This window comes from Ichthyophthirius multifiliis, assembly GCF_000220395.1.
Source record: "Ichthyophthirius multifiliis unplaced genomic scaffold scaff_1120509251435, whole genome shotgun sequence".
Classification (NCBI taxonomy): Eukaryota; Ciliophora; class Oligohymenophorea; order Hymenostomatida; genus Ichthyophthirius; species Ichthyophthirius multifiliis.
The window spans coordinates 41047-65697 of record NW_004085876.1 but is presented as its reverse complement, the minus strand read 5'-3'; the positions used below and the strand labels follow the sequence as shown (position 1 = coordinate 65697).

At 16.3% G+C, this 24651-nt stretch overlaps 6 protein-coding genes across 6 annotated transcripts, besides 18 other annotated features; 2 read left to right on the top strand and 4 right to left on the bottom strand. All coding sequences in view use genetic code 6, as the record gives it.

The window, feature by feature from the left end:
- Positions 1-712: 712 nt before the first annotated feature.
- Positions 713-761: a microsatellite.
- Positions 762-1822: 1061 nt separating this feature from the next.
- Positions 1823-3734, bottom strand: IMG5_204060 (hypothetical protein; the record flags this gene model as incomplete). The annotated part of the gene is made up of 4 exons (XM_004023790.1): positions 3247-3734; positions 3001-3174; positions 2371-2922; positions 1823-2251 (listed from the first exon to the last, which is right to left on the bottom strand). The coding sequence occupies exons 1-4, from the start codon at positions 3484-3486 to the stop codon at positions 1823-1825; spliced, it is 1395 nt and encodes a 464-aa protein (XP_004023839.1). The 5' UTR covers positions 3487-3734.
- Positions 2297-2336: a microsatellite.
- Positions 2299-2336: a microsatellite.
- Positions 2430-2459: a microsatellite.
- Positions 3735-3927: 193 nt separating the features above from the next.
- Positions 3928-3966: a microsatellite.
- A 1374-nt stretch (positions 3967-5340) lies between these two features.
- Positions 5341-5378: a microsatellite.
- A 78-nt stretch (positions 5379-5456) lies between these two features.
- Positions 5457-5519: a microsatellite.
- On the top strand, positions 5490-5910 carry IMG5_204050 (ribosomal protein, putative). Its single transcript, XM_004023789.1, has 2 exons — positions 5490-5558; positions 5627-5910. Exons 1-2 carry the CDS (start codon positions 5504-5506, stop codon positions 5776-5778), a joined length of 207 nt encoding a protein of 68 aa, XP_004023838.1. The 5' UTR covers positions 5490-5503; the 3' UTR covers positions 5779-5910.
- A 2117-nt stretch (positions 5911-8027) lies between these two features.
- Positions 8028-8068: a microsatellite.
- Positions 8032-8076: a microsatellite.
- Positions 8077-8695: 619 nt separating this feature from the next.
- Positions 8696-9824, bottom strand: IMG5_204040 (tesmin tso1-like cxc domain protein; the record flags this gene model as incomplete). The annotated part of the gene is made up of 3 exons (XM_004023788.1): positions 8696-9239; positions 9414-9512; positions 9577-9824. The coding sequence occupies 3 exons, from the start codon at positions 9822-9824 to the stop codon at positions 8696-8698; spliced, it is 891 nt and encodes a 296-aa protein (XP_004023837.1).
- A 32-nt stretch (positions 9825-9856) lies between these two features.
- Positions 9857-9904: a microsatellite.
- Positions 9905-10727: 823 nt separating this feature from the next.
- Positions 10728-10792: a microsatellite.
- Positions 10793-11606: 814 nt separating this feature from the next.
- Positions 11607-11640: a microsatellite.
- A 246-nt stretch (positions 11641-11886) lies between these two features.
- Positions 11887-13373, top strand: IMG5_204030 (zinc transporter, putative). The gene is made up of 3 exons (XM_004023787.1): positions 11887-12747; positions 12805-12966; positions 13012-13373. The coding sequence occupies exons 1-3, from the start codon at positions 11949-11951 to the stop codon at positions 13209-13211; spliced, it is 1161 nt and encodes a 386-aa protein (XP_004023836.1). The 5' UTR covers positions 11887-11948; the 3' UTR covers positions 13212-13373.
- Positions 13342-13392: a microsatellite.
- A 933-nt stretch (positions 13393-14325) lies between these two features.
- Positions 14326-14439: a microsatellite.
- Positions 14440-16151: 1712 nt separating this feature from the next.
- Positions 16152-16188: a microsatellite.
- A 4648-nt stretch (positions 16189-20836) lies between these two features.
- Positions 20837-20888: a microsatellite.
- Positions 20889-21887: 999 nt separating this feature from the next.
- On the bottom strand, positions 21888-23206 carry IMG5_204020 (hypothetical protein; the record flags this gene model as incomplete). Its single annotated transcript, XM_004023786.1, has 4 exons — positions 21888-22493; positions 22546-22695; positions 22838-22891; positions 23018-23206. The coding sequence occupies 4 exons, from the start codon at positions 23204-23206 to the stop codon at positions 21903-21905; spliced, it is 984 nt and encodes a 327-aa protein (XP_004023835.1). The 3' UTR covers positions 21888-21902.
- Positions 23207-23345: 139 nt separating this feature from the next.
- Positions 23346-23410: a microsatellite.
- Positions 23349-23402: a microsatellite.
- Positions 23411-23826: 416 nt separating the features above from the next.
- IMG5_204010 (hypothetical protein) lies at positions 23827-24319 on the bottom strand. Its single transcript, XM_004023785.1, has one exon. It carries the CDS (start codon positions 24164-24166, stop codon positions 23834-23836), a length of 333 nt encoding a protein of 110 aa, XP_004023834.1. The 5' UTR covers positions 24167-24319; the 3' UTR covers positions 23827-23833.
- Between the last annotated feature and the right edge of the window lie 332 nt (positions 24320-24651).

Below are 24651 nucleotides of genomic sequence, written 5' to 3'. Positions count from 1 at the left end.
AATAACATCTAAAATGTAACATGCAATATCAAATGAGCAATTATAAGCATACAAAAAAGACATTTATAATTTAAAATCTATGATTAAAGAATATAGTTATACAGAAACTTCGACAATAATAAATTCACCAGATTAATTTGATTTCACAAAATAGAATTCAAATTAAGATGTTTTAAATGTTTAAGAAAACTCTTAAGATAATATGAAAAATACCAAAACCGAAAAAGTTAGGTTTGTCGAAGAAGATTAAATATCAAATAAAAATTCAATTGAAAAAAAAACTATAGAAAATATAATTTGCTAAACTGAAGATCATAATAACCCTGAATTTGAAAATATTACTTTAAAATAATTATCAAATTAAGACATTGAAAATATAAATAAACTTTTAGAAAATCAAGAAAACTAATTGAGTGATTTATAGAAAGAGTTTATTAATGATGTTTAAACTATTTTTTAAGATAAAATAATTTACCATAAGCACAAATAAGAAATTATAATTCAAAAAGTCAATAATTTAATAAAGAAACAAAATAATATTCCTTCTTGCGTTAGGAGTAAAATATGGCCTTATGTATTTATTTTATTATTGAGTTAATTTTTTTTTTTTTTTTATAGCTTATTGGAAACATAATATAAATTAATAAAAAATACTACCAAAACTTAGATGAAGAAATAAAAATTATTCCAATAGATGAAAATACTAAAAGGCTAATAAGTATTTTATATATAATAATAATCAAATTTTTATAAATAAAATACTGAAAAAAAAAACAAAAAAGATAGTGATTTATAAAGGACATATCCCAATTTTACCTTATTTAATGATGGATAAGTTATAAATGAAAATCTATAAGACATTCTTGAAAAATTTCATGTATTTTATATACATATAATATTTATTTAATATATTTTAAAATATTAAAAGTAATGTAGAAAAGATATTGAGTATACATAAGGAATGGCCTATCCCGCAGCAATATTATTTCTTAATTTAGGAAACAGATATAAAGCTTTCAAATGCTTTACAAATTTAATTTGCGGATCTGAATTTTTTTAAAATTTATTTATGTTTAACAAACAAAAAATAGAAATATATATAAAAACATTTGAATATTTCCTAAAAGATAAATACCCAAATTGTATGAAACACTTAAAAAGATAAGGAGTTTAATTAGATATGTTTTTAATTGAATGGTTTTATACTTTCTATAGTAGAGCATTTCCTTTTAATCTCGTTATGTATTTTTATATATTTATATTTATTTATTTATTTTTTTGGTTAAAAAGTAAAATTTGGGATATATTTCTTTTATAAGGAGAAATAGTTTTTTTTAGATTAGGAATAGCAATATTTGGTTATTTCGAAAAAAAGATTATTGAAAAGGAGTTTGATGAATGTATTCATTTTATAAGAAATTCTACTCATAAAATAAATGCTGATTTTATTCTTAAAAATTTATATAGTTCTAATTTAACGAATGAAAGGTTATTTAAAAAATATACATAGTTCTATTAATGATTTTTTTTTATTTATTTTTTTCGTAAAAAGATATTTTTATTAAATTTAATAAACAAAAAAAAATGTAATTTATTTAACAAAAAAGTATGATATATATCAGTATAAATATTACTTTTTTTATTATTTATTAATTTAATTTTTTTTTTTATATTTTATTTTATTTAAATAGTCTTTTTTAAATTATTTAAACATATAATTTTTTTTTAAAAAAAAATTAAAAATAAAAAATTATTTAAAATATAAAATATAAAAAAAATAAAAATAATTACATTTCTATTTTGTATTGTATTAATTTTAACATCAAAAATTATTCCAAATTCTTAACAAAAATTCGCTTTCTTAAACTCTTATTTCGCCTATTAAATCTAAAAGAGTATCTATATCATTTAATTTAATTTAATTAGGTCTTGAAATTACTTACTATCTCAATTAAGTACTTCTTTCTTTAAATACTTCAACAATTAATGAAGTTTCAAATTTACGAGGAGATTAATTGGGGTCATCTCCTTTTATTAAATCGATTTTTTCTTCGGCTTTAAGAGCTTATTCGACATTTTGATATTCTAAATGTTAAATTTTATCAAATTAAAAAGCAGTATCTAATAATACTCTTGGAAAGATATTTTCTAAATCAAGACCTTTAAAATATTCTTATTAATCTGCTTTGTCTTTATTATCATATAAACTGCTAATTTAATCAATATTAAATTCTTATTATAATTAATCATCCTTATTATTAAAAAAATATGTATTGAAAAAAATTACTAATAAATAATTATATAAATATATATATATATTATATATATATTTATATTAATATGATTCATATAATTTTAATAATTTATTACAGCAGTTTTTTCAAATTATTTTATTAAATTTTGAATTATTTATTCTTAATCTAAAATTATTTCTTAATTATCTTAATTTTCTTAATTTTTTTCTTTGTTTTCTTTATCTTATTACAATTTTTATATCTTATCCATAAATTCCTATTTTTATTTTTTAACTTATTCTTCTCTTTCTTTTTCTTCATCTATTAATTTCTTTATATCAATTTCGTCTTCACTTTCAGAAGTAACTTTTTCATCATTACTTTAAATATTGTCTTCTTCTTAAGAAATATCTTTTGGTTTTGCGAAATTTTCATCATCTTTATTCATTTCCAAATCTTCTTCATTATCTTCATCTAAACATAATTCATCTTTTTTTTTAATTACTTATTCTCCTTTTGCTCTTCCTTTTTTTTATTCTATTAATGATCTTACAGCTGCATTTGGCATTTTTACAATCGTTGTATATTCAGACCATTTTCTTAATAGGTTATATAAAATTAATAAATGTTAATGCAAAAATTCTATTTAATTGTCAGGTTATTCTTATTTTTTTTTCAATTCATTCCTCTAATTAATATTTTATATTATTTAATTATATTTTATATTTTGTTAAATTAATATATTTTAATATTTTTTTTTTTTTACTAATTTTTAAAACGCTTTTTCTAATTTAACTAATTTTTCTTATATTAAATTTTCTTAATTATTATTAGTTAAATCATCTTTTAAAATTTTTTTTGCAACTTAAAATTCTTTCTCAAGTTTATAGCTTTCTGTATTTTTTAAATATTTAACTAAAGAAACAACTTCTTAATAAATCTTTTTTTTATAAAAGATAAAAATTAATATTAATAATGTATAATATATATATTATAAAATAAAATTTCATACAGGCATAATAAGTGAATTTTTATATTAAATTTCAGGTTATTCTAAAGTCGCCTCTTCTAAATCTTTAAATCTTCCTTATTCATATAAATAGGCTTATTCATGAAGTTTAAGATAATATTCAGTTTCATTAAAAACTGTAGATGGAATAATTGTTTCTTAATTTATTTTATTTAAATTTTTTTCATTAATCCAATTCTAAGACTCATGTTCTAGAATTTATAAAACTCTTTGCTTATTCATTGCTTTTACATCTTGTTCTAGTAAATGCTTTTTATGTCTGGATTCTTCTAATTAGCTTTTTTCTTTTAATTTTTCAATCCTTTATTTAGTTTAATAAGATATTGTAATTATTTAATCTCGAAACTTTTAATCAGCTTTTTTTTTCAATTCTAATTATTCACGTGTATATTTTTCTAAATAATTATTTTCAACAATTCTTTATGTAACCCAAAAATCTTCACATACTTTTCGACGGAATTCCTTTTCTAATTTCTTATGCTCAAGTTTTTCTTCGTCGTATGTGTTTCTTGGACGAGCTGGCTTTCTTAGTTTTATGCCAAAATTTGGTATTTATATTAATTATTTTATGTTTAAAGAATATTTCCTTAAAAGCATTTTTATTTTAAATATTTAATTATATTTTATTTTTTTTATTTTAAACTCTTTTTTTTATATCTTTTTTTTTTTTTTTCATATAAATATTTTTTATTTTATAAAATAAATTGTATGCACTTTTATTCAAAATAAAAAAATATATACGGTAATAATTTTCAAAGCAAAAGCTTTTTTTCAAATAAATTAATTAATTTAATAAATAATAGTACTTTTATGTTTAATAGTTAAATATAGTTTAAATAATCTTTCAATAAATAACCTTTATTTGAACTTTATTATAAAAAAAAATTAAATTATTATCTAATTTAAATATAAATTTATGAAATTAATTAAAAAATAAAATAAAAATAACATAATTAATTTCTTAAAATAAAAGGAAAAATAAATAAATAATTAAAAATTTGATACATAAAAATATATTAACAAATAATATTATTCAAATTGTTGTAAAAATAAATAATAAAACTTAACATTTAAAAAAAAAAAAAAAAAAAAATTTAATTAGATATAATAAATATCTAATTAAATAAATAAAAAATTTAAAGAAAAATATTTAAAAACTAATCCGTAATTATATTTTAAAAATAACAAAAAGTCTTAAAAAATAAAAATAATACCTATAAAAATAAATTTACTTGGTGTGTTATCTTAAATCTAACTAAAAATTAAATTAAATTTAACAAAATAACGATTAAATTATAAACAAAAAATTATTATTAATAATTTTTTTAAAATTGTCGTGTCTAATTTTATTTGCTTTAAGATTTGCTATTGTTTTATTTAGAATTTAATTAAAAATATGCATCAAACATAACTTATTTTAATTAAATTTGCTGATTTTAATTATTAAATCCTAAATATTAATATATAAGTTTGGAATAAAAAACTGATTATGATTAAAAGTTAATACAATATTATAAAATCTTAATATTTTTGTTAAATATTTAAACTAGATACTGACTGTTTTAAAATTGGTATATTTTATAGTATAATAATGAAGTTTAATGTTTTAAAGGCATATAAAATATATATATATAAAATAAACATATGTAATATTTAAGCACATTAATTAAATTAATATAATTTTTTTATTGATTTAATTATTATATATCTCAATATAAAAAAAAAAAAAAATATTAGCATTTTTAAAGATATATTTATAAATTATTTAATTAAATCTTATATTTTTTTAAAGAAAAATTATATGTTATTTTATATTTTATACAATTTTAAATATAAGAAAAATAAAATAATCCTAAAATGCAAACTTTTACAGATTTTTTTTAAAAAAAATAAATAAAAATTATGTGAATAAAATAAAATATATAATGCAAAAATTTTAATTTTTGCTAAAATTCGAGGTTTATATTATTAATAAAATAAATAAATAATTGATTATATTAAATTTAAATATAAATAACTATCTTAATATCACATTTTCATTATTTTATTTAATAGATATATGCTTGATTTATTTTTAAAATTACTTTTTATTAAAAAAAATACTATTTTGTTAATTAATATAAAAATAGAAGAATCCAAAAATATTAAAAAAGGAAATTAATTTTAAAAGAAAAAAATAAATATATAATAATTAATTAAAAAATAAAATAATTAAAAACAAAAAAAATAAAAAACAAAAATGAACTAAGAAACAACAACAAAAGCAAGAATCGTTGAAGTCCTCGGAAAAACCGGTAAACAAAATTAAACAAAAAATAAAAATAAAAAAAGTAAATTAATAATAAATTTAATAAATCAAAAGGATCTAGAGGTGGTATAACATAAGTTAAAGTTGAATTAATTACTGGAGGTGAAAAAGGACGTAGATTAGTCAGAAACGTCAAGGGACCAACCAAAATTGGTGATGTTCTTGAATTAATGGAATGTGAAAGAGAAGCCAGAAGACTTAGATGAATAAAATAAATATTTTTTTAAAAAAAATTAAAGCAAAAAAATCAATATATTTATTTATTTATATTTTATAATATTTTTTTGCATGAAAAATATTGTTTATTTAAACTAAATAAATATAATTTATCATATTTAACAATATGTGTTTTTTATATATTTGAGTTATTTTTTTGTCTTTTTAGGGAAAAATAAAATCATTATTTTGTGTCTATAATATATCTCCTTTTTAAAACTTAATTTTGGTAAATGAATTGCTTATTGATATTCTTTTTTATATAATGAAATATATAAAAAATATTAAAAATAAATAAGTTTAAATAAAAAATCATTTAATATTTTTTTTTTTAGTTAACAAATCTATATCTCTAAAATCTTAAACAAGTTAATTATTTTGAATAAAAGAATTATCAAATAGAGAATAATTCAATGAGTCAGCACTATTATATAAATAAAAAAATTCTATTAAATATTGAAAAATCAAGAAAATTTAATATTTGATCATTAAATGAAATTGGTTTATGGTATATATTTATTAACAAGAGAAAATTAAATATTTTAAGATAAATATATTTTAAATCTCATTTATAAAATATTAAAAGTATTAATTCTTTTTGAAGCAAAATGATTATGCAAGAGATTTTTGTATAATAAAAAATGGAGAGTTTGCAAAAGTTATAATTTAAGTTATATTTAAAGATTATTTAAAATTATGATGGTTAATATTTTACTTTATAATACAAATATTTGTAACTTAATATTTAATAAAATAATTACCGTAAATTAAGTTTAAGTATTTTTAATAAAATTCTTTATACAAATATATTTATATTATATTCAAAAAGATAGATTAAAATTTAAATATACATAAATATTTTGGCGAAGTAAATTTTTTCTTAATTTAGTTAATAGACTATTATAGTGTCTAATGTATTACAGAATAGGGGGAGAAGTAGTTATAATTAGTCAGTATCTAGAGTAATTTAATTTAGAAAAATATTTAATAAGATAAGTATAGATTAAGAAATTATAATATAATAAAATTAAGTATAATTTAAATAAATATTAAAGAATAAAAAAAATACTTGATTGAAGATTTAAGTATTTTAAAAGTTTAAAATAATTTTTTTCTAAAATAAAATATATAACAAATAATAATACTAATTATAAACGGGTTTAAATGAATACAAAAACAATAAACGAAATCAGTCAATAAATAATTTACAAAATTTAACTTTTTAAGAAATTATAATAATTAAAAATATCTTCTATATTTATAAATTTTAAAGTTATTTTAAAAGATAATAATAACTTTTTTTCAAGCAATATTAATAAATAAAAATAAGAAATTAACTCTAAAAATATTTTAGGTTAAAAATTTATATTTAAATAGTTAGGTAAAAATATTATTAAATAAATACTTTTTTTCTTAAAATTAATTAAAAATATAATTTTCTTAAATACTTAAAAGTTAAAATTAAAATTTAATTCAATGCTATTTTTTATCTTAAAAAGTTGCGCAAGTCACAAAATTATATACTTAAACTTTTTAATTAATTTAGTTTTAAAAAATAGTAAATAAGGTAATTACAGTTCTTATGGTTTATAATGTAATTTATATGATCAATAGATCTTAAAGTCATTGTAAAATAAATAAAAGAAGACTAAATAAATTACTGAAAATTAATTAACACTAAACAAAAAAAAATTAAAAAAAATATAATATTTATAATATTTTTAGAAATCATAATAATACTTATAATACAAATAATTTTATATAGAAAAAAATATAATGAAAATAGATATTATTTATATAATTTTTAATTTTATATTCTTTTTAATAATATATAAATTATGATATAAAATAAAATAAAATGAGAAATTAATAGAAATAAAATAAATATTTTATACAAAAAAAAAGTTAATTAGAAATAATTTTTAAATAAAAAATCATTTTATCAAATTCTTTTTTTTTTTTAATTAATCATTATATATTATTTTAGAATTTCTTTTATTAGAACTTTTATTTTTAACACTAGAATTTTAATTATGGTTAATATTTTCATTTTAAATTTAAGAATAAGATTCACTCTAATCTCCAAATTTATCATCAAACTTAAGCTATTCCTTTTTAAAAATTTCTTTTTTTTTAATATCATCATGAATATTTTCATTATTATTTACAAATTTTTATTAAATATTATCAAAATTTTATTTCTTTTTTAATAAATCTTCTTCTCCAAAGCTATCTTAATTTTATTATTATTTACAATTTATTTATTATTAGAATTTATTTTAATATTATTAATATTCACTATGTTGTTAATTTTATTCATCATAAACATAAACATTTTATTAATGTTCATATTGTCCTTCATATCCTCCAAAATATAAAGGATAATAATAATAATAAGGTTCTTAAGTATAATAATTAAAGAAAGGTCTTTTTTATTAATTTTTATTCATGCTGAATTAATTAAATGATGAATTTTTGTCAGCATTATGTATATTTTAACAATTTTCACATTTACAAAGTTTAGTGCATTTAACACCCAATTAATAACATTCGCAGTATTTTTTTGAGCAATTGCTTTTTTTGCAATTACAGCCTTTGCTATGAACTTTTTCATTAGATTAAAGTCCATCATCAATTCTTTTAATATTAGCTTATTTTTCTATTTTAGAATCAAAAGCTCCATTATTCCTATCCAAAATGTTCATTTTAGCCTATTAAATTTCATTCTGGAATTATTTTTAATTTAAGCAATCTAAGCAGCTACATCCTTCACAATATTTTGAATTAGCAAAGCATTCGCAATATAATTTCAAACACCTAGAACGTTTACAATTACAGCAGAGTTTTTTCTTTTATGATTCTTAGTTCTTTTCAGATAAATTTTATTAAGATTCTTCTAAATTTTCTTCAGATTAACAGGAATTTTATTTTTTCATTTTCTTTTTTTTTCGAAGTTTTTAATACTTTCTCCAATTAAAAAATTTTTTTTTTAGTTGAAGGAGTTTAACTTAAACCTTACTATTCTTTTTGAGCTGTTTGTGGTGAATCGAATAATTTTTTACATTTTTATTATTTCTTTTATATTGAAAATTCTTAGGCTTTCTTTATTGTAGTATTATTATCTGAAAATAAATTATTTTTTTCGGTTACTAAATTATTATTAATATTCTAATTATTCTTTTAGTTACTACCTCCTGAATTATATATAAATAAATTATTTTATATAGAGTTTAGCTCATTGTTTCTTTTAAATATGCTTTCTATAGTAGGTTTATATTTATCATCGTCTGTAAACTTTATAATTCTTTTACACAATTTATTATCGTTCAGTTCTTCTTCTACTTATTCAGGTTGCTTATATAATACTTATTTATTTTAACAACTTTATAAGACTATATCAGATATGTATTCTATATTTTACTCATGTTCTAAGAATTTATTTAAAAAGGTTCTTTTTTAATATTAAAAAATATTTAATTTTAAAATTTACAAAAATTATTATATATTAATAATCAATTTTTTTTATTTATATTTTGCTAGTTTTTTATAATATATAATATATATATATGTAGATTTTAATTTATTAATATTTTTAAGTAAATTATATATAAAAATAAATAATTACTAGTTTTAAAATTAGATTTTAAAGACTGGAGATTAATAAACGTAATATTTAGCATTATTGTTTTAAGAAATAAAAGGACTTTACATAATTTTAGGTACCCTATTATATTTAAAAGAAAAAATTTTAATAAATTGAAATAAAGTAAATAATATAAATTATTTACATATTTTAATGAGGAGAAACTTCTTAATTTTTGTTTTAATTATAAAATGTATTAATAGGTGGTGATAAGTTTTATAAATGATTCCAACAATAAACTTCCCAAGGGGATTCTCTTATTTGTTAAGGAATTTTATTTTGAGAGTTAATTACTTGATCATTAAAAAGATCTTAACTACAATTATATTCCTTTTCTTTTTTAATTGGAGTAGATGAGATGATATTTTTGTTTTCGAATAGTTAATTCTTCATAATATTAGTATGGTAAATTTTTTTTTTTGCTTATTTTTTTATAATTTAATTTTATGTATATTTAATTTATATTATTATTTTTATAATTATTTTTTTTTTTACATATATGATTTTTTTAGTTAATTAAAATATAGTTGATTTGGTACCAATTTTATTTTCAAATTTAAATAATAAATAATAAATTATAATTTTTATTTTTATTTTTTATATTTAAATAAAATATATTTAATAAATAAAATTATAAAAAACACTCCATTTTTAAAAGTATCATTTGCTTTTTCTTATTAATAATAAATATTTTATAAATCTATATAAAATTAAATATATAAAAAATAAAATTGTTTTTATTTATTTTAATTATATCTTTTTTATATTAACATACAATTAATTTCATAAGAAAAATTAATTATTACAATTATTGTTTTTTCTCATATATTTAAATAATATAATAAATTGCTTTTAAATAAAAATAAAAGTAAATTTATTCAATTATCTTCAATTTTAAATTGCGCATTTTTTATTTTGAATTTAAATATTAAAATATAAATTAAATTATAATCAATTTTTTTTTTTTTTAAATTACAATGAATATTAAAATATATTTTATAATAAAACTTATTTTTAAAAATTAAAGACTTCAATTATAATTTTTATAATTAATTTTATAAAATTTGTAAATAATTATATAAAATAAGGTTGCTAACGCCAAAATATAAGTAAAACTGATATTTTATTAAAATCAATATTGAAGGATACGAATCAAATAAATTGTTAATATAACACAAATAACCTATCTATATATTTTCATTTTATAAAAACCTATGAAAATATTCAATTATTTTTACTTAAGAAGAATTTTAATTATTTTAAATAAATATCTTTTTAAGCTATAGAAATATATAATTAAAATTATTAAAAAATCTTAATTTTAATTAATATAAAATATCATTGATTTTAATAATTATTAAGCATTATATATAATTAGAATTTAAAGTTAAAATTATTATCAATTACTATATAATTTTATAACTAAATTTACTTAAAAAAATTAAGCAACATAATTTTTATTAAACAAAAATATTTTTTTTTGCAAAATTTAATTATCTTATTTCTCTTTTATATCGTTATTTAATTTTTTAAAAAACAATTATTATATTTTATAATATAAATTAATAAGTATATATTCCGTGTATAAGTATTGAGCTGTTAAAGTAATATTAATTTTTTAAAAAAAAAGTTTTAATAATAATATATTACATCATAGCAAAACTTAATATTTATAAGTTACTCAATAATATTTTTACTTTTAATTTTATATTTAACTCATATCTCCTATATTTATAAATATTTAGATTCAAATTATTGCATATATTTTTAAACCCAATATATTTTTAACTTTAATATTATTCAAGTTTATTATAAACTAAAAGAAAAACTTTTAATAGAATTATATTTTAATTAAAAAATTATCTTATATTTCTGAAAATAAAATTTGGTTTATAAGAAAAAAAAATATATATCTTTTAATTTACGTTAACTAAAAAATAAATAATAAATATTTATAATATAATGTATGTAAAAATATTTGTAATAATGATATTCTATTTAATATTTAATCTTATGTTAAGTTGAATTATAAATAGCAGAAAATATAATAATATATTTAGCAGCTTTTTTTAATAATCTATACTGATTTTTATAATATAATATAATTCAAATTTTTATTTAATTTTTGTGTTGCAAATATTTTTGCGTTACGACACTACCTGTATATTAAGATATTTATATTATTTTTATTTATTATATTTTTTTTTTAATTAATAACTATTATTATGTTATTTTACTTAATCTTGTAAATTTGTTTAAATAAAATAGAAAAAAGAAAAAAACTTATCATTAAATTATGCAAAATAAAATAGTAAGTTGAATATATTTAGTAAACAAAAATATAAAAAAGTTAAAAAATAATAATAAAAATATAAAAGTATTCATTTATATATTATTAAAAAATAAAATACAATATAATTAATCTTTTATAAAAAAAAAATTATATATTTTATTAATATAAAAATTTTAAATAATAAAAATACAAACAAAATATCTCTAAAAAAATAATAAAAAGAAATGAAAAAATAAACTATAATAATACTATAATTACTATTATTAGGAATTCTAGCACACCCAGTACCTTCAAATACTACTAATACATCTCATGCACACAGCCATTCTCAAATTAGCATTCACAATCACGTTCATGAACATCATAACCATTCTAAATGCTCACAAGGCCATCATCATAAAAGTGAAAGTCATGCAGTCCACGCGCCTTTAACATTTGTAGAAAAATCATTTAACTAATTTAAAAGATATTTCGAAAAAAATATTCCTAATAAACAATAATAAGTAATAACTAGCGTTTTGATAGTGTCTTTACCTTCCCTTCCTGTGTTTTTAATTTTATCTGCTTTAGGAAAAATATTTTAATAATAAGGAGATAAAAATAACTTTTCTTATAAGCTTTTAAATATTCTTTAAAGTTTTGGATTTGGTTCTATCCTAGGTGATGTTCTATTACATATAATTCCTTATATTTTCGAAGAATAACATAATGGACATGAAGGTCATGGCCATTCTCATGATTAAGAGAATTTATAAACTCCATTAATGATTATTTTTGGAATTATTTTACTTTTGACCCTTGATTATTTATTTATGGTTTTAAATTCTAGTTCAGATGAAGAAAATCAAAAGCATAATCATGAAAATACTGAAAAAAACGTCAAAAATAATATAAAAGTTGAAGCTGAAAAAAAATGTGATCATCACAACCATTAAGAATAAAATTCTGCAATACCATTTTTAATTTGTGATTTTTTACATAATTTAACTGATGGTTTAGCTCTAGGAGCTGCTTTTACTATAAGTAAATATATTATATTTTATTTAATTATAATTAAAAAAAAAAAAAATTAAAAAAAAGATATTAATTTTGGATTAACATCAACTTTTGTTATAATGATACATGAATTACCTCATGAAATTGGTGATTTTGCTTTCCTTATTAAACGTAATTATGGTTTGTCAAGAATTTTCTAAACTTAAGTTATTACTAGCTTTGGAGCCCTTGTTGGAGGAATTATAGGTAGTTATAAAAAAAAAAAAAATTATTTAATATTTAATTTATTAGGTCTAAAAACAGGTGAATTATATAAAAAAGAAATGCTTTCTATTATTGCAGGATGTTTTATTTATACATGTTTATCAACTATCTTACCTGAAATAAAAAACTCTTTAAAATAAAATAAATCTTTTTTGAATTTCCTTTCAATTGTTGCTGCAATTTTATCTGGGGTTTTTATTATGTATTAGGTTGCTTTATTAGAATGAAATTATATATTGTAATAATATTTTTATTTTTGTTTTTTTAATTAATAAAAAGTAAAATATATAAAAGCTTATATTTTTTTTTTCTTTGTTTGTAAAAAAATATACTTATTATAATAATTTTTAATTTTTATTTATTTATTTTAAAATATGTTTATTATGTATAAATATTTTTATTTTTTAATTTTAATCTTATATTTTTTTAATTTATACATGCAAATTATTTTATAATAAAATGCTTTATTAACAAAGTCGATTTATTTGTTTTCTAATAAATATTTAAATGGATGTTTTACAGACTTATTTATTTTACTAAAGTATTATAAAGCTTAAAGATATAAAATCATGTTATATATATTACATAGTATTGAGATATCTTATATATAAAAAATAAAATATAAAATAAATATATTTCATATTTTTTTAATTAATCTATATTTTATATTATTATTAATAATAATATAAAAAATTAATTTACACTATTTTTATTTAATTTTATATATATTTTTTAGTATTACGTCTTATAGTAGTTTTTTATTATAATAAATACAATTTTGGATGTATATTTTTAATCTTTTGAATTTAATTAATGGCTTTTTCTTGTTTTAATAAATAATTTAAATATGTATTTCATAAAGATCAAATGTATTAATTTATATTATTTTCTAGTTTAGTCAAATAGTTTATATAAATTCTATTATTATTTTTAATTTTTAAATAAATCAGCTACTTATTATCATTTTTAGCTATTTCATTTGTTAGTATAATACATATAATTCTCATTATCATCTGCTTAAATAGCATTTTCATTGTCAATGTAATAATCAATCATTCTATATTCTTTATTAAATGAAATCAAGCTTTAAAAATAAAAGCCACTGTTTCCATAAATTTCAGTTTATTGTTTATATTATCATTAAAATTTGAAATGCCTTACTAATTTAGTCTCCTGAAAACTAACTTAATTAATAATTTCGGAAAAAAAAAATACTCTATAATATATAATTTTATGATTTTTTTTCCATTAATAATATAAATTTTATGATGATAAAATATAGTAATTCGCTCCTACAAGCGTTTCTATAATCCATATTTCAGTTGAAATTCGCATTATGCAATTTAATGAAATAAATGTCCATAATGGGCATTTAATGAAATAAATGTCCATAATGGGCATTTAATGAAATAAATGTCCATAATGGACATTTAATGAAATAAATGTCCATAATGGACAAATGAGTATAAAAATATACTCTAATTTATATTGAAGTTAAGTAAAAACATTAATAATTACAATTAATATATAATAAATATAAAATAATTTTTAATAATTGTTATTCAGCATTAAATAAAAAAAAATAGTTTATAATAATAATTTAAAAGTTTTTACAATATTTTATTAATAAAATAATAATGATTATTTTTGACTTTATCAGATTTATCTATTATTTTTATTCTTACTTATTTATTTATCAGCTTATTTTTGCCAAAGCTAGTATTAATTTACATAAAAAAATTATACTTTTTCTTAATATATTATTTAAATTTTTAGATTTTTAAAATACTTATGCCTATTACTCTTTTTATTATTATTTTCAAATTCCTCGCAATTTTTTTAAATAAGAATAAATTTTGCTACTATTTATTTCTTTCTATATTTTAATTTGTAAAAGCATTATTTTTATTTAATATTTATTTGTTAAGATAATTTTTGGATATTAATTGTTTATTTTTATTTATTTATATTCTTTATTATTATTTTATTTATACTAAAGTATGTTATTTTATTATTTTTATTTTAGTATTTATTACTTAGATTAGTAATTTATACTAAAGAAAAGCTTTAAAAATATAATCTATTAAAGTATCATTCGTTAATTATATCTAAAAAGTTTATCTTTTTATAGAAATTAAATGTTTGTGTATTTTATAAAAATTATATTAGTAATACAATTGAAATAATTATAAAATAGTGTTTTATATTAAAATATTATTAAAACTTTATTTTTTTATTTGTAATATATTAAAATGATTTTAATTTTATATTTATTTTAAAATCTATTCTTTAAATAATAAGATAATTTTTGTTTATTATTTAAAAAATTGCATTTCGACTTTTCTTTTAAGTCCTATTATATATTATTAATTAAATTTTTATTTTTTTAACAAATACTGCATAAGAACCTTTTAATTTAAGTTCTAAAAATTTTATACTAAATATAGTAACCAAATTTTATTTTTTCGCAAAAATATAAAATAAATAATAAAAAATAATTTATTTATTTTATAAAAGAGCCTAAATAAATATATTATTTAAAAATATTTGGTTATAAAATTATGTATTTAAATATTTCATATATATTTTTTTTGTATATATAAATAAAATAATTAAAGGAAATAATAAATGAACTAAAATTATTAAGTATGTCTTTAATCAAAGGCTGTAATGTATTTGTGTTTAGATTGTAGTATATAAGTACCTAAAATATATGTATGTTTTTGTTAATATTGTTTAGAAAATGGTTAACAATAAGGATCATAAAATTATATAAACAGATAATAGTGATTTTACAGAAAGGTGTAGTTGTGGAGATAGCGAAATGTATAATAAAAAAATAGAATGCCCATGTCATCAAAAAAATATAGTAATTAAAACTATAAATACAAGCAATAATAAGAATGAAATATAATTTTTGGAAACTTTATACGTAAATTTGTTTAATTTTGAATAAATTTTAAGCTTAGAGAGCTAAGAAAATTTTAAAAACGAATTTATCAATTTAAGTAAATAATATCCTTTTGAATGCAGTGAGGCTTTATTTAAAAATGGAGAAAGTTTTAATCTTAAAAATTAAAAAATCGAAAATAAATAAATTTCAATTATTGAATAAATTTACTTGTATATTTTATTTTAATTAAAGAAAATAAGAATTATTTATATTTTATATATATATATATATATATATATATATATATATATTTTTTCAGATTAGCTAAAAAAAAAAATGATTTTGAATTCTTTTAAGAAATAATATTTAATTGTTTAAAATATAGACCGTTTGCTTTCAAATTAACTAAATTTTATATTTAGATACTTAAGGATTTTTTATAAACTGATAATAATTTACTTTTATAGTTATTAAAACAATTTATTGCCCCATAAATTTTTTAAGTAGAATTATAAAAAAAAATACATTTTAAATTAATTTATTTTAAAAAAAGGTATTAATAGCTTAAGTAAACTTTATAACAACAATAATGAGTGTTTTTGAATAAGTATAGAATTTACTAATGTAAAAAGAATTTGAAAAATATTTAAAAAAATATGAAGTTTTAAATAATTTGATGATATTTATATTTAAACGTGAGATAATTATAGACCTAAATTTAGCTTAAAGGTTTACATAAATAATTAGTAAAAAGTAAATAGAATTACAAATAATAAAAAATGATTATTTTCATTAAGACATATAAATAATAATAGAAGAAATGAATTTTGATTTGTCTCGATTACTTTTAAATTCTTTAAACAAACAAAAAGATAGAAACGAAATTTACGAAAATTTGATTTATTTTTATTTTGTAAAATGTTAATTTGATATAGATTTTGAGTAAAAAGATTAATAAAATCACTAAAAAAGAGTAAATTAGTTATAATAATAACCACAAATATAATGGAATTAAGGAAATAAGGGAATTTTGGGAATATTAATAGTAAATTATTTCATATTTATATATGAAAATGAGAAAAACATAGAAAAAACTAGAGAATAACTAACATAAAAAATACTCTAAATTTCAAGACTTAGCCAAAGTACATTTATAAAATTAATAAGTAATATTTGCAACGAAATATTTAGTGATCTTTATTAATTTTATTTATTGGAAGAAAGCAACCTAAAAGAATAACAAAGGAAACTTATTTCCAATTACAAAAACAAAATTATATTTAGGGAATATTCAAATTTGTAGATGTTTTCATTTTTAATTCCAGAAGAAGATTTTCTATAATCAATAACATAAGACATAAATTTTAATGAAATTTCAACAAAAACAGAATCTTAATATGAATTTATGCTTTAAACAATAATATAAATACACATAAACCCCTTATATATAATAAATAATATTTAATAATGCTTCAAAGATTGTAAAGAACAAAATTTTCTAATAGAAAGCTTGAGCACAATATGTATAAACTGCTGTTTTTTCCAAAACGAAATAACTTTTGATAAGTTATGTTAAAAATTAAGCCATATGAAAGTTTTAGACGTTCAAAATATTCCTGATATAATATTTAAATTCGCAGATTTGGGTGAAAATAAAATGTTTAAAACTAAAATTAAATTCAGAAATAAATACGAGCCTTTTTTATGGAAAATGTATGCAAATTTAGACTGTGAATTTGTGGAAAAAATAAAAGAAAAAAATATGGAATTTATACTCGGAAATATGGAATAAAAGAATGTCTTTTTAACTAATATTAATAATTCTGAAATCATATATAAAATACTTAATATTTGTTTAAAAAATTATTAAAAAAATAATTCTAAAATAATCATTTATTCGATTAAAATAATTTTCGAAATGTTAAAAATGAAAATTACTTAAGATTAATTCAATTAACTTATTTTAAATTAAAAAGATTTTTTGAATGAAATAATTATTTTTTTCTAAAAAAGCGAAATTTTCTAAACTTTAGAAATTTTTGAATATAATTTAGTTAAAGCCAATTTTATAAAACCAAAATAAATTCTTGAAAACGTTATTCCCCCAAAAAAATAATAAATTAATTTAAGTTATGAAAGTACAGATGTTTCAAATGATTTAATTAGTCAAAAAGAGAAGAAAAAATTATAAATCTTAAAATAATAATAATAAATTATATAATAATTTACTAATAAATAAAAAAACTTCTAAAATAATAATAATAATCTTTTAAATGTTTTTTCTTCTTCTAGTTCTTTTGAATTATTTCCCGAGTGTTTAATTTGTAAAAATGATCAGGAAATTTAAGTATATCCTTCATACATATAATGTGATAATTTAAATAAATATTTAAATATATCAGAAGAACTAATCGAAAATGAAAAAAACCAATAGTATGCTATTAATAGTTGCTTACATTTTGTACATTAAAAATGCCATGAAAATGGTATCTAAAATATATATATTAATCGTAAAGCAATTAATAGATAAGAAAATATTGGACAATTGGAAACTTTTTGTACTATATGTAAATCTTTAACTAATGTTTTTATAATGATTTTAGATAAATATTTGAATAAAATTGAACTAGAACAAATTCCTAAAATATAATATTATTTTGAATTTAATAAATAATCTTTTTTCACAAATAGAAAATAAAATGATTTTTAACAAAGTATATTAAGTATTTTAAAAAGTTTACTTAAATCTTAATACAAAACATTAAATAATAAAATTTATTAAGGATTGGAAGAATTTTTATCTATTCTAGCTATTATTTCGAATAATAATAATAATTTTTATAGAAAATGAAAACTTTTAAGATTTCAATATTTTCATAATATCTGATACTTTACTTTAGTAATAACTTTTAAAAGTTGTACTTCTATGTAAATTATATTTTTCTTTTTTATTTTAGTAAAAATATAAAAATAGAAAATATAGAGACATATATGAATAAAGATTTTAATCTATTAAATAATTTATACTTAAACATTAAAATAATATTAAAAGGATATTATAATGAATAATAATAATATTAATATGAAAATTTACAAAATTAAATAATCTAAGTATTTGAACAAGACATGCTTCATTAAATTTAATAATAATACGAAAATTCAAAACAAAGAAGCAATTAAACAACAATAACTTTTATTATGTAATTTATATAAAATATATTCAAAACATGCTTTGTTTTTGATGAAAAATTAGCAATAAATTTATGTATTCAATTTTTATAAGATATTCTAATTATAAACACTTTAAAAATATTATTTGAAAAAGAAAATGAATAGAATCCAAAGTTATATGAAAAAGATATTTTAATAAAATAAATGAAAATAATTTGGGAATAAGAAAATGAATAAATAAAAATCGAAAGTTTAGTTTATTTTAGAGTTGTTGTAGTTTTCCTTTAATTAATATGTGAATTTGATATTAATAAAATTAAATTTAGTAATATTTATTTGGAAGAAGAGATATAAAGTTATGAAGTTATTATAGGAATATAATACTTTAATTTAAACTTTGATTATGCTATTAATAAGATAGATCATAGATATTAATTTTTATTTATAGATATTAGTAAGTAAAAAAATGTTAATTTTTTAAATATAGAAAGTAAAATTTTTACTCTCTCTCCTATGCTCCATGAAAATTTCGAATAATTTTATAAAAATCAATTCTGGAAAAAATGTGAGATTTCATAAAACTTTCCTTAATTGGAAGAATCTCCTCTAATTTTATGTCTAATTTGCTCTACATAAATGGCTGATAATTATGTTTCCAAAACTAAATTGTACATAATGATATTTATCATGCCTATTAAAAGCATAATGGTTATTGTGTATATATTTAGTTATAAGATGGATTACTTATTTTTGTTGAGAATAAAATTGTTTTAATTTATAAAGGTTTATATTATTATAAATTAGGTAGAATCGCTAATTGTATAAACTTTTTAGATTGGAGTTAGTTCTATATAGATAAAAAAATACTAGCAGATATTGAATAAATAATTATTAATAGAAAAATTGCTAATTAAGTTCGATATATTTTAATGTAAAGTGATAATGAAGATGATGTTTATTGACTTTTTTTCAAAAAAATAATTAAACATATATTAAATTTATGTATAATTTTACTAACTTTTAATAAAAATAGTATATACAATATCTTTTTTTAATTTTTTCAATTTAATTTTTATTTAAATTTTTTAAAGATACATATAAATTTTTTTATTATTATATAAATAAAATAAATGCATTATTTGTAATTTTAGAAAAAATAAAAAAAATAAGTAAATCTAATAATTATTTCTTTATGTTGCATTTATTTTTTATGGAGTTTTATCTCTTAATTTTTTACTTTTAACGATATGAAATTTCTTAATTTAAGTATTGGAGTTGTATACAACTTTATAAGAAAGTTTTTTTATTTAAAAAAAATAAAATATAATTACTACTTTGTAAATTTTTTTTTTTCTCATAATTCCTTTTAAAAAACTCATTGAACAAAAATGCGATTGTCCATTTATTCTTGTCTCATTTATTGAGTTATTAAAAATAATTATAAAAAAAAAAAAATTATTAACAAGTAAATATATATAATTAAAAAAATATTATTTTATTTATTAAAAATAATAAAAACTTAAGAGATATTAAGAAAATTATTAATATATTTTTTTTGGTTAATAAAAGATATTATCAATTTCAAATAAAGTATATTATTTACTTTCTTTATTGTTAGTTCAGGTTTTCTTTAATAATATTCACTTTAATTATTTTTAAGCAAAATAAATATGGAAATAATAATACCAATATTTATAAAAAAATATATAAATTAGTTATAATTAAAAAAATCATTTTTAAAAGCTAAAAAATAATTTCGTTTTTACTTTATAATAATCAATTGTATTGTTTAATTTATTAATACTTATTAATTTTAATTTATAAATTCTTATTTTTTTTACTTATTATTTATATCATTTATCCTTTTTATTATTTAAAATAAATTTTTCGTATTGTATTCATTTGAAAACAATTAGTATAATTGGGATAGAAATAATTAAAAATAATAAATTTTAATTTCATTTCTCATATTAAATATTTTTATTAACATATTATTTATGTAAAATAGCAAACTAAAATACCCATTCATTTACCAAAAACCATACCAAGTACAAGTATAATGTTGAGTAAGTCAACTTTATTTTTGGAAGATTTCAGTTGCTATACCCCATCTATATTTAGTTAAAGTTTTAAAACTAAATATTTAGTTTTATTTTATTACACATGTTAATCTTAAAAATGTTATTATAATCATCAATTATAATTTGATATATGTTAGTAACTAAGCAAGAAGTCAAAATTAATATTGTAATTATTTAACCAAAAATCAATATAGTTTTTTCGACCAATTCCATCTTATAATTAGTCACTTATAAAACAAACTTATTATATTTTCTAAAATAATAAAAAATATTGAAAACTATAAAATGGTATCTATTTTCTATTTATTTTTTTATATTAAAAAAAATATTTTGTATTTAATTAATTGATAATACTTTACAAAAACTGAATTATTAATGAGTAATTTGTAAACTATTCCTTAAAAAAAAATTAATAATATTGATATTTTCCTAATTCAATTTATTTTAATAAAACATCGAAAATAAAATATTTGTTCATTCTTGAAGTATAGGTTATAATTAAATATTTGTTTATCAAAAAGAAATTTATATTCTTACTTTAAAATATATATTTATTCATTTCATTTTAAATTAAAGTTTTTTATGAGAAAGAAGAATAACAAAAAGGTATACAAAAACTAAATTTATAAGATTAAAATCTTAAATCAAAGTAAATTGAAAATATATAATTATTTTATGAATAATTTAATTATTCAAAAAGTTAATTTTAACATTTAAACAAAAACAGAAACAAAAAAAAATTGACATGAAAATTAATAAATAATTATTTTCCTTCATTATTAAACAACTGGATTTAAATAAGGATTGTATATATTTTTATTAATACAAATGAATTCTCCTTTATTAGAATTAGAAATATAAGTGATTCTAGGTTCATTAGGATGTAATTATCTATATTGATAATGAGTTCTTTGGTTAGTTTCTTGTTATTCTCTTTCTTTACGTTTTTTTTACTTAGTACCTGCTTCATTAAGGATTTTATCGACTGTTTATTTTTTCAAATTTTCTATTTACTTTTACATTTAAAGTCTTCTTTTCTCTTCTTTTTCTTATTTTTTAATCAAATCTTCTTCTGTTAAGTCTTTTTTCTTTTTTTTATCTTCCAATTATAATTCTTATTATTATTATTATTACTACTATTAATCAGTTACACCAAATTAATTAGCAACTGTATTTTTAATAATATTCTTTTGTCTTTAAGTTAGTTTTTAATAAACAGGGTTTTCTGAAAGACTTAATTCGCTTAAATTTTCTGCTTCTTTTAATTTTGGATTGTTTAATATTTTCGCAATCGGTTTTTACTTTTCTAAATCATTTTCATCCAATAATTAATCTTCATCTTCAAATTCATCCATTTCTTCATCCTTATATTAAATTTAAAAATATTTAAATATTTTTTTTTTTTTAAATAAATACTCCTATATTTGCTAATTCCATTTCTAATTCTCCCTCTAATTCAAGGAGTTTTTATTCATCTTCACTCGCTTGTGAATCGTATTCTACTCCTGATTCATCATCTGCATTTTTTTTTTACTTTTTTCTTTTATCCTAATATATATCTTTTGCCTTTATTAATTTTTATAAAAAAAAAAAAAAAAATTAAATATAATATTTTCAACTTAAAAAAAATGTGATAAAATTAAAGTTAACTGTCTAATATATTTTTTTTGTCTTTTATTTTATATTATATTATATCATATTATTTTACATATAATTTTATGTTTGTATCTTCATCTAATGCAGCACCTCTTCTTTTTTTACCCTATAATAAATATATTTATATAAAACTTTAAATAAATAAGATTGCTTATTTTTTAATTATAAAAATAATTAAAAGTAAATTATTATAGTTAAAATATCCATTTTATAATAAATAAAAAAATAATACTCTTTAATTATGCAATTGTTTTTTATTGTCTTAATTTTTATGAGAAAATTTAACTTATTTTTTATTCCTGAAATTTTTTACTGGATTTAATAATAGATCATCTTGTAATAATTAAACATCTTAAGTTTTTTGGACAGAACAATCACCTTCATATACTTTTTATCCTTTCAAAATAAATTCTATTCTCATTTATACGTATTAAATTTAAAAATATAATTTTTTTTTAAATATCTTATTAAATTTTTTATAAAAAAAAAGAAAAATAATTATATAAAAATATTTCTAAAAAAGCAGCAAAATAATAAAATAAAAATAAAAAAATGGAAAAATATATATATAATATAAAATTATATAAATATATAATATATATACATATATATTATATTATTATATTCATTTTTTAAAAAAATAAAATTACAAAAATAGTAAAATGAAATTAAATAAAATAAATATATTTTTATATATATATAAAATATCAGTCAAAAATACTTTCTAATTTAACTTATTTTTTTTTATAAAACATTTACTCATTAATCTATCCATTCAAACTTTACGCCCCTCTTTTATTATTACTTTAACTATTTTACAAATTTCTAACATTATCATTATTAAAGAACCAATTTTTAAAAACTTTCCCAAAACTTACCTAATTATTTTTCTAAACTTCCTCATATAAATACATTGCGTAAGTATTTACACAATTACTTTTATCAATCAATTCCTTTTACTAAATACTTTTTTTTACTTGTTTTTCCGCTAAAACTCTTTCCGCCCACATTTTTTTTGATGAATTTTTAAGAGCTTTCCATTAATTTTTCAAATCTTTACTTTTGCATTAAATATTAATGACTTTATTATAGTTTTCCTAAAAAAAATCCTATTGAAAAATTCCAAAAGCTTATTTAATTAATTTTTCCTTTGTAAAAGCATATTTTTTAGCCCTATTAATATATTTATCAATAATTTAATTTCCAAAAACTTAAACATCAACCTCATTTAAAGATTCTTGTATTTCCTATAAATTTCCGTCATTTTTTTACCTTAAAATCTGTTCTACAATACAAGCAATTATTTTACTAAAACAATAAGATAAAAATGGACCAAAAAGTTAAATTAAATTTTAAAAATGTTTTCCTTTTTAGCCATCATCAACAAATTTTAAAAAAGCTTCTCTATTTTAAATATGATTATTGTAAAATTTCACAGATCTACTTTTCATGTAATAATCCCATTCTTATAAATGCATTCTTTCTATTCTTTATTGATTAAATTAAATCCTCTATATGTATTATTATTCATATATATTTTATGTATTTTAATCCATTTTATTTATCTTTTTTAATAATTAAGCATAAAAGTCAGCTTTTTCTTCTTCAAAATTTCTCTCTCCTCCTTCATTATTTATTACTTATTTTTTTTCAAAAACATCATCACTTTCACTATCTATTTTATTATTTTCTTCTTCTTCTTGTTCATTTTCTTCGTCTTATTAACTACTTCTATCACTATAAATCTAAACATTCTAATTATTATATTCATCAAATCTTTTTTTCATATCTCTAATTTCTTCACTTTGACTACTTGAGATTTCACTTTCTTCTTCTTCACTTTAAAAACTTGACATACCACTACTA